Source organism: Spermophilus citellus (genome assembly GCF_964194105.1).
Source record: "Spermophilus citellus genome assembly, chromosome: 10".
NCBI classification, from domain to species: domain Eukaryota; kingdom Metazoa; phylum Chordata; class Mammalia; order Rodentia; family Sciuridae; genus Spermophilus; species Spermophilus citellus.
The window spans coordinates 122,406,449-122,425,100 of record NC_138197.1 but is presented as its reverse complement, the minus strand read 5'-3'; the positions used below and the strand labels follow the sequence as shown (position 1 = coordinate 122,425,100).

The 18,652-nt window shown below is 34.4% G+C and overlaps 2 protein-coding genes across 4 annotated transcripts in view; both read left to right on the top strand.

Moving 5' to 3' along the window:
• Positions 1–18,652, top strand: part of MTERF2 (mitochondrial transcription termination factor 2) — a 666,987-nt gene that overhangs the window by 586,469 nt on the left and 61,866 nt on the right. The gene's annotated exons all lie outside the window — the stretch shown is intronic.
• CRY1 (cryptochrome circadian regulator 1) overlaps positions 1–18,652 on the top strand; it is a gene marked incomplete at its 3' end in the record, with an annotated part of 70,418 nt that overhangs the window by 30,728 nt on the left and 21,038 nt on the right. For all 3 annotated transcript variants that reach the window (XM_081309710.1, XM_081309711.1, XM_081309712.1), the window contains exon 2: positions 12,013–12,121. In XM_081309710.1, the coding sequence (XP_081165836.1) occupies positions 12,013–12,121 (109 nt within the window). The remainder of the gene's footprint in view (positions 1–12,012; positions 12,122–18,652) is intronic.

Here is an 18,652-nt window from a genome sequence, read left to right as displayed (position 1 = left end):
TAAAAAATACAAAATCCAACTATATGCTGTTACAAGAGACTCTTCTTTTAGGCAAAGGCATTTACATTTACAGGCTGGAAGTAAAAGAATGGAAAAAGATATTCCATTTAGACAAATTCCACTCATATCTGGCAAACCAGAGTTTAAGCAAAAATAAAACAGAGGAGACAAGGAAGCTCACCACATACTGGTAAAGGGAACAATCCAACATGAACATATGATAGTAAATATTTATGCCTCAACTGTTAATGCACCTAAATATATAAAGCAAGCACTTCTTGACATCAAGTCCAGAATCCAGTAGAATAATACTGAGTAATTTTAACACATCCCTTACCCCAATACACAGATAATCTGGACATAAAATCAATAAAGACACTTCTGACTTAAATAATACTTTAAATCAAACAGACCTAACAAACATTTACAGAATATTTCATTCAACAACAGCTGAATTCACTTTAATCTTAGCAGCTCATAGAAGCTTCTCCAAAACGGATTCTATTTTAGGACACAAAGCAAGTCTTAGCAAATAAAAACAAATAAAAGTATATAGTTTCTTACATCTTATCAGATCATAATGGAATGAAAGGCAACAGCAAGGAAAATTATAGAAACCACATAAATACCTGAGATTGAACAATATTCTTTTAAACAAGTTATGGGTCATATAAAAAAGGAAAGGAAAAACATTTTTTTAAGTTTTGATGGACCTTTAATTTATTTATTTTTATGTGGTGCTGAGGATCGAACCCAGTGCCTCACACATGCTAGGCAAGTTCTCTACCACTGAGGGACCACAGCAGCCCTGAGAGGAAAAATTGTAAAAATTTCTACAATCAATTGGGAATAGTGATACAGTGTACCAAAATTTCTAGAACACTATGAAGGCATTTCTAAAAGGAAAGTTTATAGCATTAAGTGCCTACATGTTAAAAAAAAAAAATCCAAGTAAACAATCTAATGTCACATCTCAAAACCCTGGAAAAGCAGGAACAAGTTAGTTCCAAAATCTGTAGAAGACAAAATAATTAAGATCAGAGTCAACGTTAATAAAAATAGAGAATTTAAAAAGATACAAAGAATCAATATGACAGTTGGTTCTTTGAAAAGATAAAAGACTGATAAACCCTTAACCAAACTAACCAAAAAAGAGAGGAGACCCCAGTCACCAAAATAAAAGTTGAAAAAGAAGCTATTGCCACAAACATTTCTGAAATACAGAGGATAATTAAGGACTATTTTTTAAAAGTTATGTTCCCGCCAAGTATAATGGCACACACCTTTAATCCAAGCAACTCAGGAGGTTGAGGCAGGAAGATCATCAAGTTCAATGCCAGCCTCCATGACTTAGTGAGATCTTATTTCAAAATTTAAAAGAGGATGTAGCTCAGCAGTAGAGTGCCCCTGGGTCCAGTCCCCAGTACTTTATATCCAAAAACAAAAGAAAAAGAAATCTCATATTCCAATAAGTTAGAATATCTAGAAGATATTGAAAAATTTCTCACATGTGTGACCTACAAAAATTGGACCTAAAGAGGATGTAGACAACTTAAACAGGTGAATATCTATTTTTTTAAAAAAAATTTTAAAACATTTTTAATCTTTTAAAATTCTTTTTAGATATGCATGACAGTAGAGTGGAATTTTGACATATAATACAAACATGGAATATAACATTCTAATTAGGATCCCATTCTTGTGGTTGTGCATGATGTGGAGTTTCCCTGGTATTGTATTCATATAGGAACATAGGAAAATTATGTCCAATTCATTCTACTGTCTTTCCTATTCCCATTTCCTCCCCCTTCCCTTCATTCCCCTTTGTCTAACCCACTGAATTTCTATTATTCCCTCCCTCCATCTTGTTGTGTGTTAGCATCCACATATCAAAGAGAACATTTGGCCTTTGGGCTTGGGGATCGGCTTATTTTATTTAGTGTATAGTTTCCAGATCCATCTACTTACTGGGAAATGTCATAAAATCATTCTTTTTCATGGCTTAGTAATATTCCATATATATATATATATATATACACACACACACACACACACACACACACACACACACAGAGACACACACATATATACATACACATAAATACACATACACACACACACACAGACACATATATAAACTTTCTTTATCCATTCATCTGTTGAAGAGCACCTAGGTGGTCTAATAGCTTAGTTATTGTGAATTGAGTTGCTGTAAACATTGATGTAGCTGTGTCACTATAGATGCTAATTTTAAGTCATTTGGGTATATACTGAGGAATGGGATAACTGGGTCAAATGATGGTTCCATTCCAAGTTTTCTGAGGAATCTCCATACTCTTTTCAAGAGTGGTTGCATTGCTGGGGCTGGGGCTCAGTGGTAGACCATTTGCCTAGCACGTGTGATGCCCTGGGTTCAATCCTCAGCACCACATAAAAATAAATAAATAAAATAAAGGTATTGTATCCATCTATAATTAAAACAAAAATATTTTTTAAAAAGAGTGGTTGCATCAATTGGCAGTTCCACCAACAATGTATGAGTGTACCTTTTCCCCCACATTCTTGCCAACATTTATTGTTACTTATATTCTTGGTAATTACCTGTTCGATGGAGTGAGATGGAAATTCACATTTCTCTAATTGCTAAAAATGTTGAACATTTTTTCATATATTTGTTGACCATTTGTATTTCTTCTGTGAAGTGCCTTAAACAGGCAAATATCAAACAAAGATTGAAACAGTACAAAAAAGCCTTTCAACAAAGAAAAGCCTGGAGCCAGATGGATTCTCAGCTGTGTTCTACCAGATCTTTAAAGAAGAACCAATGCCAACCCTCCTCAAATTATTCAATAAAATAGAGAGGGAAGGAGCACTCCCAAAATTTAATTCTATGAATCCAGCATCCCTGATACCAAAACCAGATAAAGGTACACCAAGGAAAGAAAACTACAGACCAAAATCCCCGATGAGCATAGATGCAAAAATATTTAATAAAATATTAGCAGCTGCATTCAAAACATATTAAAAGGATGTTAATTATCAAATTGATTTCACCCAGGGATGCAAAGTTGGTTGAAAAAAATCAATAAATGTAATTTAGTTCATCACATAAATAGAATTAAGGACAAAAATCACATGATCATCTCAATAAATGCAGAAAAATCCAGCACTAATTCATGTTTAAAACAAACAAAACTGAAGTATTTAGGCAAAGAAGAACTTATGTCAGATTCATAAAGGACTTGTATGACAAACCTAAAGCTAACATTATACTGAATGAAAGCACTTCCTCTTAAATCAGGAACAAGAAAAAGATTACACTCTCATCACTCCTGTTCAGACTAGTTCTTGAAACTATAACCAGAGGAATCAGATAAGGAAATTGAAGGGATACATATAGGAAAAGAGGCCAGATTTCCTGTTCACTGAAGACCCCCAAAATTCCACAAGTAAATTTCTAGAGCTGATAAATTCAGCAAAGTAGCAGGATACAAAATCAAAATATAAAAATTTATAGTTTTCTATAATCTGCTGAGAAAGAAATCAGGAAAACAATTTCATTCAAAGTACCCTCAAATAAATAAAATAAAATACCTGGGAATAAATCTAACCACTGAAGGGTCTCTCTGATGAAAATTATAGAACACTGAAGAAAGTAGTTAAAGGCCTTAGAAAATGGAAAGTCCTCCCATGTTCTTTAATACACAGAATTAAAATTGTCAAAATGGCCATATTACCAAAAGTGATCTACAAATTCAGTAAAGACCCATTAAAATACCAACATCTTTTACAGAACTAGAAAGAGTACTAAGTGCTGAGAGCCACAGCCAAGTAGGAATGATGCATGGCATTTTTGGTTGAAAGGTGACGCCAGCAAGCCATTGAGATGATAATGATTATGTTAAGATGTGCATTCAATTGGATATTAGACCCCTGCTGTCTGCCTAGGCCTGCTACTTTGGAGCTCTCTCTGACTCCTGGAGAGTTCCCATTGGTTGGGGAAGTGCGGTAGGAGGGAATTCCGGAGGAGGGATTCTGTTGGAGTAGTGCCATGTGCGTGGTTCGCTGGAGAATTCCCGGGGAGCGTGTGTGGAGTGTGCTGGTGGAGTTCAGAAATAAAGTTTGTTCCTGCTTCAGTGGCTCGTGATTTGTGCCCAGCCAGACTGTGGCAACTAAGATTGATAAGGAATAATAAAAGACCCAGAATAGCCAAAGCAAGTCGTGAGCAATAGAAGTGATCCTGGAGGCATCACAATACTCCATCTCAAACCATGCTTCAGAGCTATAGTTACAAAGCAGCATGGTATTGGCCTAAGAACAGACATGAAGTCCAGTGGAAGAGAACAGACACATCTGATTCTGACAAAGGTGCCAAAAACATATATTGAACATATTGTAGGGAAAAAAATAGCCTTTTTTAAACAAATGGTGCTGGTAAAACAGCAAGTGGTGGAAGAATGAAAGTGGATCTCTGTCACTATGCACCAAAACCAATTCAGAAAGGAATCAAATACCTAGGAATTAGACCAGAAACACTGCTGGTGCTTGAAGGAAAACAAAAAACCAAAAACAGAGTCAACACAGTCAACATATAAGCACAAACACCAACTTCCTTAATAAGACTCCTAAAGCTCAAGAAGTAAAACCGAGAGTCAGTAAGTGGGATGGCTTCAAATTCAAAAGCTTCTCTGTAACAAAGGAAATAAAAGCATGAAGTGAAAGGGTAAAGTTTCTAAGCTGCAAAGCCTGAATTAAAATGTAAAAGACTAGGTATTGTTAAGTTCCTCTGCTACACCCAGAACCTGAAATTCCTGAGATAGTTAAGACAACGCCCTACTGGCCATTTAGCCTAGGGCCCTGTGCAGTTTGTCACAGGGCCCAAACCAATCAGTTTGAATGTGTACCCGCTTAGGAGTGACCAATCACCCCCGCCGGACCTGTTCCTGCCAATGAATGTACTAATCATGTCTCAGAGTTGTTGTTCAATTTTCCCCCGCGCCTCATGATGATTTGTTCTGATGTATGCAAAGCTCCCCCCCCTCCCCAAAAAGTGTACTTAAGCTCTGCTTGACCTCTGCTCTGGGCTCTGGGCTGCTCTCGCTTTTTGAGCGAGCCTGCCTGGGGCCTCAGCATGCTGAATTGGATCCTCAATAAATCCCCTTCTGCAGTTGCATGAGTCAGTCTCTTGGTGGTCTCTTCCTCCGACTTTTCGCCGGACCCTTACACTACAATATATTTTTTAAAAACTTAACCCTCAAAAATTAATAATCAATAAGCAAATGATCTAAACAGACATTTCTCAAAAGAAGAAGTGTGAATGTCCAACAAATGAAAAAATTCCAACATTCTCTGTAATAAGGAAAGTGCAAATCAAAACTGCACTGAGATTTCATCTCCAGGTAGAAGAGCGATCATTAAAAATACAAATAACAATAATTGCTGGCGAGGATGTGGGGGGAATGGTACACTTATACATTGTTGGTGAGACTGCAAATTAGTATAACCACTTTGGAAATCAATATGGAGATTCCTCAAAAGACTGGGAATGAAAATTACCATATTACCCCACTATCCCATTCCTTGATATTTATCCAAAAAAACTGAAATTAGCATCCTGTTGTGATATAGGCCCATCAATATTTATAGCAGTTACAATTCATAATAGCCAAGTTCTTGAACCACCATCCCTCAACAGATGATTAGATAAAGGAAATATGGCATATAGGTACAATGAAGTTTTACTCAGCCATAAAGAAGAATGAAATCACATCATTTGCTGGTAAATAGCTGGAACTGGAGAACATCTTACTAAGTGAAATAAGCGAGACTCAGAAAGTCAAGGGTCAAATGTTTTCTTATATGTGGAAGCTAAAGGATGGGGGGAATAAAGGGAGACCAATAGAATAGAAGGGGATCAAGAGAGAGGGGAGAGAATGGGGAAGTATGGGGGAGCAGACTCTACCAAATCATACTGTGTCCCTGTACATACACCATAATGAGTCCCGAATATATATGTATGTTTAATATACTAATTAAAACAATAATAAAAGAAAGGAGATCAGTAGTGTAGGGCAAGGAAGGAGTGGAGGGAAAGGGAAGGTACTGGAGAATGAGACTGATCTAGTTATGTGCATATAAAATGTGTCATAATGAATCCCACTATTATATGTAATTATAATGCATATATGTGTGTGAGAGACCCTCCTTTAATTTCTCCTACTGTTACAGTTAGAGCATTATAAAAAATGTCTTAAATTTGTGAATGTGGATGTTTTATCTATAAATTTTATTTTAGGATTAAAAAAGGGCATTGCAAAATATTTGTTACAAAAAAAATAACTATCAATCTATAGATTCACTGGTCTGTGGTCTTTAGAGTCTGGCAAATGCAAAATTTGCCTTTGAAATATATATTTTAACTTTATTGAACATTAAGCTATTTTCTTTGGGGAACATGTATATCATAAATATCCTGACAATTGGAATAAAGTACAAAAAAATTGTGACAAACGAGAAAAAAAGCATATATAAATTTTATTCACTTAATAGAAATATTGTTATTTATAATTTTGAAATCTAATAAAACACCATAGACTTTGGTTTATAATTTAGAATTTACATTTTTCTTTATGATAGTATATCTAGAACTTTTTAATTTTTTTAAATTTAACTCTGTTGTTTTATGTGGAAAATGGAAGAAGATATTCTCCATGTGGTTTTAGTGATTTCAGTTTATATTCTTTAAATCAGTTCTCTAGTGTCAGCAATGAGTTGTTTTGGTTTAGGTATTCTAAAAGTAGTTTTCATTGTTGAGTGTATGATAAGATATAATTTAGAAACTAAAGTACAGAAACAGATGGCTTTATTCTGGTATGATACATGTTAATTCATAACTCATTGTTTTCAGCCTCAATAGGATTATGTTGTGTCTTGCTATTGCCCTTTTTCAGACTATTTTATAGACAGAACTAGAAATACTAGTTATATAAAGCTGTTCTAGCACAGGCTGGAAAGTAGGTCATTGTGATGGGAGTATACTAAACCGCCCACTGGTTGCTATAGCAATGACCTACTTTAAGAAACTATTTCTGTTGATTCATGTTGAAATCATCTTTTGAAAGTGGTATAAGGAAGCTTACTCCATGTAATTTTCTTATAATAGCAATAAATAGTGATTTGTGGAGGGGAAAAATCCTTAAAATATTTAAAATGAAGAAATATATTTTTCAATTTATTTGAAAGTGCTGCTTTCAGTATTGTAATTAAAGAGCATGAGGACTGTTTTTCTGTGTAGACAGTACAGTTATGCAAAGGGCTGTAGTGAGTTTTACTACTGACCTATTTTTAAAACAATGTGTTGCATGTAGTTAAATAGTATTATTAACTGAGCTTTCAAATGGGTATGATTATAGTATATACTATATACTATCCATACTATATGGATAGTATATAGTATATGCCAAATTAGAGAAGATCTCTAAATATGTTCCTGTTAAAATTATACCAGATATATTTTCAATTGAATACATTAAATCATTCATTTGATTTAATACTGAATACCTATTTTAAGGCAGATGCATTTGTAATATGAAATGTTGAAATTCATGTGTTTTCTGTACCACACTCAAGCTGAACTCTGAATAATCTCTCTTCCCAGTTAAGGGTAAAGGATGAAGTGTTAGATTTTGTATAGTTTTCAAGTATCCTTTTTCATTTAACACTTAAAAAAAATTAGAAGTTTTTGGTAGTACTACCTAAGAAGAATTATATATTTAAAGGTTGGTTGATTCAGAGTCTTAGTTGCACTGTATCTTGTTTATAAATATATATTCATATTCACAGTGTTCTTATTACTGACAAAGGTCAAACCTTGGTTCACAATCATATACAGATGAAATTCAAAGTTCTGTATAGGTGTAGGCATCCAAGAAATTCATTGTTTTCTTTTGTCATGCCCAACTATTTACAATTCAGAAATACATGGGTTTTTATCAAAATTAGAAATTATTCTTGAAGGAAAAAAATGATAACTTCTGTTTAATGAATATCTACCAAGTGCTAGGGGATTTTACTTAGTGATTTTATGCTGTTTCTGATCCTTTCAATAGTTACACAAAACAAACCTAGGTCATTTAATCCCTATTTCAGATCTTTTCAGTAAATTGTACAAGGCACATTTTGTGATTTGTTTGCCAAAGATAGAAATCAAAACACAGTTTAAGAAAATTCTATGATTAAGAATCAGACACGGGCTGGGGTTGTGGCTCAGTGGTAGAGAGTTCGCCTAGCACCGGTGGGACACTGGGTTCGATCCTCCGCACCACATAAAAATAAAATAAAGTCTGTTGTGTCCACCTACAACTAAAACAAATATTTTAAAAATATTTAAAAAAAGAATCAGTCACACATACTTAATTTGAAATCCATCAGGAGGAGGTGATATGTGTACAACACATACACACACACACACACATTGTATATCAATAATATGAGGTACAGTTTCAAAGCTTATCTAGGATGAGGAGAGCACTATGTCCTTTAACAATTCAGAGGGTAGAGAAATTACTTTCAGGCGTAAAACTGAAAACTTAGTAAGATATGAACTTGAAGAGATGGAAATTTTTCAAAGACCTTCCAGGCCTAGGAAATATCATGGAGCAAATTCTAGGAGACTGAATGTATAGGTAAAAGAGAACTAGTTTGATTTGGTGGGAGGACAAGGGGAGTGGAGGAGAAAATGAGCCTGGCTCCCTAGGTTAGTGGCCAAGAAAATAAGTTGTTTTTTATTATTATTATTATTATATAAGAGGTGAGTCTTTGAAGACCTTTGTACAGAAAAGTGTACCTCACAAAGATTTGGTATTGTGTATTAAAATGAAGTACAGTGGACAGAGTTTTTGGAAGGCAGACCAATTTTAAGGTATTGCAGTAAATAATACAAACAAGAGATAATAACTGGAATTACTGTAGGCCGAATAGAGGTGGGTAAAGGATGAACTAAAAAGCAAAAAATAACACTTATATAATAGTGTTTACTTGGAGCAGACTGTGTTCTAAGAGCTTCATATATGTTAATTTATTCAGTTTTCATCAAAATGCTATGAGATGTTATTACTGTACCAGTTTTCAGGATCAATAGAAGGACTTGTTATATTATGGAACATCTATAATAGAATACTATGAAATTTTATGCCATAGAAATATTTCAAAGCAACAGCTTTGAAAAAATGTTCAGCATGTATTAAACCAGGCTTACAATAGATACAGTATATCTCATTTTTGTTCTTCTTTAAATAAATGTATGCTGATTATCAATTTTAAACTTTTTGTGAATTTTTTTAAAGTATGTTTCTACTCCTATCCCATTCCCCAAGGGTAGATATTATCAATAGCTTGTTAAGTATCCTTCCAGTTATTATCTTTATGCCCATATCAACATGAGTAGACATAAAGGACAGTGTCACAGTTTGTTCTACTTTGTTCTTTCCTTTTTTCTCTTCTTATAGATATTTTCTACTTTAAATATCTGTGTACAAAGTACCTGTGTTATTTTTTAAAGTGACTATATTTGAGTCCACTTTATCCTGTAATTTTTATGTGAAACCAGAGAGATAAATTATAACATCTATGGAAGAAAATATCATAATTTGGAAGAGAATCACCATAGTTAAATACAGCTTCTAGACATTGTTTCATGAAGTGCCAAAACAGAATTAATTCTTAGGTTGCAATATTTTCCATTGTAACACATTACTTCAGTCCATATTATTCTGTACAACATTTTGTTAATTCATACAGTGTTTATTGAAAAGCATTAGAATGTTTATTCAGCCTACAAATAAGAAAGGGAAAATAAAGAACCAGTTATTAGCAAATCCAGACTCAGTTGTTCATTTTATGTAGTAATCATGTTCTTTTGATGTTTTGCTTTTCTGATCTTACCTCATACTACATAAAAACATTCCTACTGAAAGATTGAATTGAACTTTTGTGATTTATTACCAGTGCAGGTAAGCATGGTGAAGCTGATGAGACAACAAAGATTTGGGGATTATCTTTGCCTTGGATTACCTCTCCAGGATATTTTAGTTTTGTGCTGTTTTAATTTAAGCAAACTTTTAAGATGCCAGTCCATTCGATTTCTTAATTTTTGGTTTAATCATTCTCTTGCTATCCAGGTGGGACAGCATACATCCATAATCCCAGCTACTCAGGAGGAGGAGGTGGGAGAATTGCTTGATCCCAAGAGTTTGAGGCCAGTCTGGGCAACATAGTGAGACCCCCATCTCAAAACAAAAACAAAAACTTTCTTGTAAATAAGCAAATATATTAAATTACATTCTTTCCAATAAACATCACCACATTTGATGTTATTCATAGTTGCAGATAATTTTATGAAACTCATATATTCTCATATTGCTATGCATCTAACTAAAGTCTTCTCCCCTGAAGAACTTAACATATTGGTAGTGTTGGAATGGGCTGGGGATTAGGTATTAGGGAGGTGACTCCAAACCAAGAGAGAAGAGGCATGTGGTAAATATAAATGTGAGCACAGAAAGGTTTGTTTTCTGTTCATTTGATGATCGCATGAAACTTCCTAAGGTAAAATAGTGGACTGTCTTTCACATCCTCTTGAGTGACTGTGACTCTCTAAGCTCTAGAAATGTTGACTCCTGAAGTGGAAAAGTGTCAGCTGACTAATATACTTAAGACATTAAAAACTACAGTTGGAAAAACAATCAGCATTTTTTTTTTTTTTGGTGAAATGATGGGATCAGAATTGGCAAAGAGAACAAGATGATCTAGACTAAGAACCTTGTAGAACCTTCTAGAGAACCTCTAGTAGAACTTTCTGCAGTGATAGAAATGTTCTACACCTGTGCTGTCTAATGTGGTAGTTACTAGCCATCTATGTGGCTATTGAGGACTTGAAATGTGGCCAGTGTAATTGAGCAACTGAATTTTAAATATTAATTAACTTAAATTAAAATGCTACATGTGTCTTTTGGTCATTGTATTGGACAGTGCATTTCTGTGATACATCATTCCTTCCTCAACCACTCCTCTCAAGAAAGACATGACCATTCTTCTCAATGAGTATGTAGCCTGTGAAAAGACAGAAAAATATTTAAAAACATAAAAGAAGATGGAAAGGAAATAAACTGAAAGAACTGAATCTATATGAAAATTAACATGATACAAACGATGAAGCTGAACATTACAGGGCTGACCTCTTTTAGATTTGTTCTTGGGAAATGCTGAGTTTCATCGCGGTAGAATAACACAGTAGCTGTCTTCTATCACTGCTTCAGAATTTTTCCAGATATATGTCATATGTAAACTTTGGTGGTACTTAATTTATTGAAAAAATCTATAGCCCCACCTGTTCCATGAGACCTTAAAAAAAAGCAATCTGGTACTCTCTATAGTCAATTGTTAATACCACATAATTTAGCATTTAATTATTATTAATTCCTTTTTTATTTAGATTAGAAACATGAAAATAAGTATTATGATTTCTGCCTTAGATGGATAATAGTCACCCCTAGTATTTATATTCTTAAATTGTTTACTCACTTATTCAACAGGATATTTCCATTTTTCCCAGAGTAAAAAAATGTTCTAGATTTTTCAAGGCGGCCTTTCTATGTGAAGTCATTTTTGTATAGGAAATTTGTCACTTCATCAAGTTTAAATAATGAAATTAATTCATTTAATTGCTTTGCTATATCTTTGCATAATTTTTATTTTCACAAATTAAATTTTTGTTTATGTAATTTTTATTTAATGAAAATTAGTGATTTGATTTAGAAAAGCATTAAAATATTAGGAAACTTGTGCTATAATTAACAAAAACTAAGTATTCTTTCTGGACAGAGTAATTTCTATATGAGTTAGGGGTATTAATAAAATGATGAATAACATTTCAAATTATGTAATAACATGGTTTTGCAATGCTTTACATCTTCTAAATGTATATTTTTAACATTTTTTGTATTTCTTCTCTAGATTTTTGCTTCAGTGTCTTGAGGATCTTGATGCCAATCTACGAAAATTAAATTCTCGTCTATTTGTGATTCGTGGACAACCAGCAGATGTGTTTCCCAGGCTTTTCAAGGTAATTTGTAAATATTTGAATAAAATAATAACCTTTTTCAGAGAACATATTTGGCAAATAATGCTTTTTGTGTTAAAGTATTAGGAATACAAGTATTTTTAAATGAAAATTGCATGGCTTTTTTCTTTAATGAAAAAGTTACCCCTGCTAAAATCAAACATTATAGAAGGATTGTTTAAAATGAAAAGTTAAATATTTCTTCTACCTTAACTGCTAGTTCCCCTTTCAGAAGGAAGCTACACGAGCTACTACCAGTTTCTTGTGTATCCAGTTAGAAATATTCTTTGCATAAACAAGAATTTATATATGTATATTTATATGTATCCCCATGTGTTACTGTTCCCTTTTTAAAATCCCCAAATGAGAGAACTATATTCACTGGTTTGAGCCATGCTGTGTTCATATAAACATGTATTTTGGAGATTGTTCCGTATTATTTCCTCAGTCTTTTAAATGGCTCCATAGTATTCCTTAGTGTGGATATACTATGATTTCTTTAAGTAATTGTCTGCTAACCATTTAGTACCCCACCCCTACAGGCCTCTTGTTAATACAGAATATGCCAGTAAACACCTTTGCCCACATTTACATATCTTTGCTCATAAGTGCCAGTATTTTGTGGGTCAATTCTGGATCAGAGGGTTAAAAACCACTGATATTTTACCAATAATATAAAATTGTAGGTTTTTGGTTTGTTGTTGTTGTTTTTAAGCCTGGTAGAATCTTAACAATCTCCTGTTTATTTCTCCCTTTTTTCCCAGATGAAACAATTAGGCCTGGGAAGATTAAATGAGTTGCCCAAGATTATACAGTTAGTTTGTGCAAGTGTTAAGATCAGAAGCTGATTTTCCTGACTATTATTCTTTTTTACTTTTCCCTTCCTACTTGCTATTATCAGATTTCTTAAACGTTTATCTGCTTTTTCTTGGAGCTGTTTGATTCATTATATTTTTAGAATAATAGTGTTTCTGTTTCTAATCCTGAAAAGAACCATTTCATTCTCTGAATAAGAAGGTCCCCAATAGTGAGTATCAAGTCATTCTTACCTTACCTTTCTCTTAATGGTAGGAAAGAAACATTTAATGGTCATGATTTGGCTAATGTAACAACTTTGGCTAGTGAAAATTTGACATTCATTAAAGATTATTCAATACTATAACTTTGTGGAATTCTAATTTAACTGATATATGAGGAATTCTGACAAGAAACAATAATCAGTTATCTACAACTCACAAGTGTAAAAATGTATTTGGATAATTGCTTCAGTCGTTTCAATCCTATAAATAATCCATTTGGTATGGGCAAAGTGAATCCTAAGAATATTTTGATTGCTATAAAATAACATTTCCATTTGCCAGGTATATTCTTCTACTGAACTTTATCCTCAGTTCTCTTTATTTTTTATTTTGAGACAGTCTCACTAAGTTGCCCAGACTAACCTCAAACTTGGAGATCCTCTTGCCTCAGCCTCCTAAGTAGCTGGGATTACAGGCATGCACCACAGTGTACAGCTATATACTTCTTTTTGAATAAATATTTTTAAGTCAGCACATCTTTTGTGTTCTTTGTTTTGAGATTTCTTCTCCCCAAAATAGTATATGATTGGGTCAAACTATCTTATGCACTTAAATTATGCCCTATCTTGTTAATTTGGCAGAGAGGCATAGGTTTTAACATAAGCTGTCAAATGCAAATACATGAATACATGCATACGCATAGAACATTTACTATTTTATTCGTATTTTCCTTCAACTACATACAATAGTCTATATAAAATGACAGAGTAAATTAATCAGAAAGGTGTTTTCCTATCTAGAGCTATGGAGATAATTACTTCCTTTTTTATTGAATTCATGTTTCAACTTTATATTTAAAGGTACTACATACATGTATTTTTAAGTTATAGAAAGATAAAAGTAGGTGCCTTCCCTATATAGGGCAGGAGGGGAGAAAAAAGGGAAGATACTGGGAATGAAATTGACCAAATTATGTTATGTACATGTATAAATTTGTAACATTGAATCCCCCTATTAAATATAAATGTACCAATAAAATAAGTAAATAAATAAAAGCCATTCTCCTGCGCACTCCTAGTTCTCATACCCATGGTTTGTCTGGGGGAGGAGATTCTTTTGTCAGTAACTATAGCTGACTCACTTAAATTAGTGTGTCTGGTTTTATTATATAGCAAATAATGAGAATTTTTAATAGGAAATTCTGCTTCCCACATTGGAGGAAAAATGGGTTTAGACCTGATAACATTGCATTTAATTTATTGGAACATGATAGTGACTTCAGTACTGATGTCTCCTCTAGTATCCATCTTTCCTCTATCATATGTGCTCAGTTTATTCTGTTTATAATGAGTAGATTTAGGAATGTGTCAGAGCATTTTTATATATACATGTGCATCCAAACAAGTCTAATAAACTTATGATGTGTTTTCTATGATGATTTTTCCTCAGTTAAATTCTGGCTTAATATAGGCTGACAAAATGACCTGTTCTTTTCATGTTTTCCTGAAAAAAGAAAAAAATGATCAAGAAGCTTAGGAGGTACTAGCTTAGGCAAAACTTGGATGGCACTGTAATTGTAAGTGTGTTGCTTGTATTATTATAGAGTTACATGTTGCATCTTCCACATTTGGCACCAGATTGGTAAAGTTACCAAGACGAGCACAAGAAAGAACCTGCAGAACCTTTTTGTTTTCTCTGCAGAAACTTTTAATGAAGAGTTTAAAGTACTCATTTTAGAGAATAGATACATGTTGAATATATACTTAAATTTTTTAAAAAAAAATCTCATTATATCCAAGAACAAGATATATGTTCCTAACATCTTTATAAGTGAGCACACTGAAGCATAATAAAATATTTTGCTGAAAAATCACATAATAAATAAAAAGAATATATAAAGCCACTATTATTTCAGCATCAGGTTTATATATGCTCTCTGAGCTACTTTGGATCTTGCTTTATTACTTCATGGCACATGCTTGATAGAATTCATTCACAGATATTAATTGAATACCTGTTGTGTATAAGGCAGGGTTCAATGTGCTAGAAATATAAGATTGAGGGGCTGGGGTTGTAGCTCAGCAGTAGAGTGCTCACCTAGCATGTGCAAGGCGCTGGGTTCAGGCCTCACACCATATAAATATAAATAAATAAAATAAAGGTATTAGATCCAACTACAACTAAAAAATTAAAAAAGAAATAGTAGTGAAACAGATAAAGTACCTACATTCTCAGAGCTTGTCCTTTAGTGGGAAGGAAATAGATCATAAATAAGTAAATATGCAATGTCAGGTGATGATGGGTCCTGCAGAGAAACATAAAATGTGAAATAGTGTTAGGGCAAGGAAAGGGTAGTTACTTCATATGAAATCATAGAAGGCCTCACTTATAAGGTGATATTTGAGAAGGGAGTGAGCCATGCAGATATCTTGGAAGGGGTATTGAATCCTCATCATTTTGCTGCTCTTTCCATCAAAAGAGTTTATCTCCACCCCCACTGAATCTGGGTTGTCCCTATAACTTGGGTAAAACAAGTGTCAAAGAAGATATTGTGCAAATTCCAAATCTTAGGTCTGAAGGAAATTCATAGCCTCTACCTCTCCAGGAATATAGGAATGTGCCTTCTATAAAATACAAAAACTAATAAAGATAAGATTGATATTAACAACACTATCAGTCAGTTTGATATGGCTGATATTTGTAGAACAATGTACCCAAGAACTATAGAACACACATTTCTCATTCACAGGAAACATTCACCGAGACAGATAGACTATACTTTGCTATAAAATAAGAATCAGTTAACTGCAAAAGTCTAAAATCTTACATATTATATTGTCTGACTTCAACAGAATCAAACTAAAAATGAATAGTAATAGCAAATATTTATAAACTGAAAATAGAAATGCTAATATACAGAATTTATAGGATTCATCTAAAGCAGCATTTACAATATTGATTACCAAAGATTTGTTAAAGACCAGTTCTTAGGCCAGCAGGCATAAGTTCAGGTGTTCTGGCTCTCTATGGACTTGGGCAAGTCCCTACTTTTAATCTCATCTGCACAACACAGATACCAACTGAAGTACCAAGTCTTGAGGGTTATCTTGAAGTTTGATAATGTAATTATAAGTAATTTTTAAAAGTAAAGTGCCGCAGTCTTGGCTGGGCACAGAATCACGAGCCACTCAAGCAGGAACAAAACTTTATTTTGAAAAAGCCGCCAATATTCTGTAGGCACCGGAACCTCCCGTCCCCCGGAACCGGGGGTCCCCCGGACCTCCCCCGGAATTTCCTCCTACTATCCTTCCCCAACCAATGGGAACTCTCCATGAGTCCCGGTAACATGAGTCCGGTAGCAGGCCAGGGTGAACAGCGGGAGTCCAATTTCCATATGAATGTAAATCTTAACATAATCATCTCAGTGGCTAGCTGGCGTCACTTTACAACCAAAGGTGCCATACATCGTATATTTGCTTGTGGCTCCTAGCATCTGCCCCCTTCTGTTTAATTAAGGAACAAGCAATGTGGCTAGGGACCGTGCCTGGTAGGTTGTCCAATTTAACATATGGTTCTTACCCGTCATGGGAGAACTGACCTTTAGGCGTCAGCTTCCTGTCTTAGGTTGAATCCACTGTAATCAGAGCAACCCGTCACTGACTACCGGTCCAGCATTCAGCCATGCTTGTGGATAGGCCTATGCACCAGTGGGGGGGTGAGGTTCTTGCCTCACCTCTGTTGGCCCCCAAATTTAGCCTTAGTGCCAGTGGGGGGGTGAGGTTCTTTGCCTCACCTCTGTTGGCCCCCAAATTTTAGACCATCACTAGTAGAAGGGAGGAGGATACAGAAATGCCACGACACCAAGCCAATTGATGGCTCCTTTGGAAAAATTGCGTCACTGGTGACACCATCAGCAAAGATATGCCAGTATTACCACAATAAACATGGGGTGAGCTGGCAAGGAAATTGCATCACTGGTGACACCATCAGCAAAGATATGCCAGCAGTACCACAATTCGGTGCACCAGATGATATTTCACAATGTATGCAACTGATATATAGTCCAGGCAAGTTCTGCAAGCAATTCAAATTGGAGGAGTCTATCAATATGTCCATTTCCTCCCAAAGTAAATCAAGTCCTTGATTGAGCATTACTTGTTGAGTTATATTCATTGATGCATCAGTTTATACAGTTTACTGTGATAGCTATCATAGAAGCTGTAGTTTGGTTTTATCTCAGTCTTCACCGGAATTGGGATGGAGATGGAAATTCTGGCAATGATGCTAAAGAGACATTATCCTGAACAGAATTATTAAATATAATGAAAAGGAAAGGTGAAAGTAAACAAACAGATCTGTTAAACTCCTTTAAAAACAATCCTTAACAGCTGTTTACCTAATTTAAATTAAACCATATAAATCACGTGAATAAAGAAAAAATTCGGATCCATTTTTTCATGAGCGCTCCTCATATAAGAAATATGGACATACACACATACAGACATACAACACTAAACAGAAGTGTGCACACAACATACAACACATAAGACAATAGTAAATAAAGGCCTTGTAACTATACCTAGGTGAAATCTCCATTGCAATGTTTAAAAACTCCACAGTCAAAAAAATAAAACACAGTCAAAAAATAAAACTGATCAGAAAAACAGTAACCTAGGTTTGTATGAGCTCAAAAGTAAAATAGAACTTATGATGTGGAAAAATGCAATAATAAAATAGATATTGAAAAAAAAACCACCTTGGTTAATCACTGTCGCAGATGTAAGAATAGCCAAGCCGGAGCTCTGGATGTCAGCTGTTATGGATTTGAGTCAAATCATCTTCTTTTTCTGTAGAAATTGTTTTAGTTAATCTCTCTGGAATCCAAATCGGTTGCTGTTCCTCCTGTGGGAAAACACAGACAGCGCCCCGATTCCAGACTATCACTGGATCTGGGCCTTTCCATTGTCCCGTTAGAATATCTTTCCAAAGTACCTTAGGCTTATGTACATTTTTGGGGTACAAATGTCTTTCCGCAGCACTAAGTCCCGATGAATCTAAATTTAAAAAGTTTAGAGTAAAAAGGGTTATTTTAAGTTTATCTTTGGGGGATATATACCCCTTTCCAATTCCCTCCTTTTGTTTTAATAAGTACATTTTAATAGTTTGATGAGCTCTTTCAACTATGCCTTGTCCTTGTGGATTGTATGGAATTCCTGTTATGTGAGTAATACCAAATGATGAGCAAAATTGTTTAAAAGAGGAGGAAGTATAACCAGGACCGTTGTCCGTTTTTAACTGTTTTGGAACGCCCACAGTGGCAAAATTTTGTAAGCAATGAGCTATAACATCTTTAGTTTTTTCTCCGGCATGAAGGGAGCCCATCAAAAATCCAGAAGAGGTATCAACTGTAACATGTAAATATTTTAATTTTCCAAATTCTGGCAAGTGTGTGACGTCCATCTGCCAAATATGGTTAGGTATCAGTCCTCTAGGATTGACTCCAAGATTAACTTGT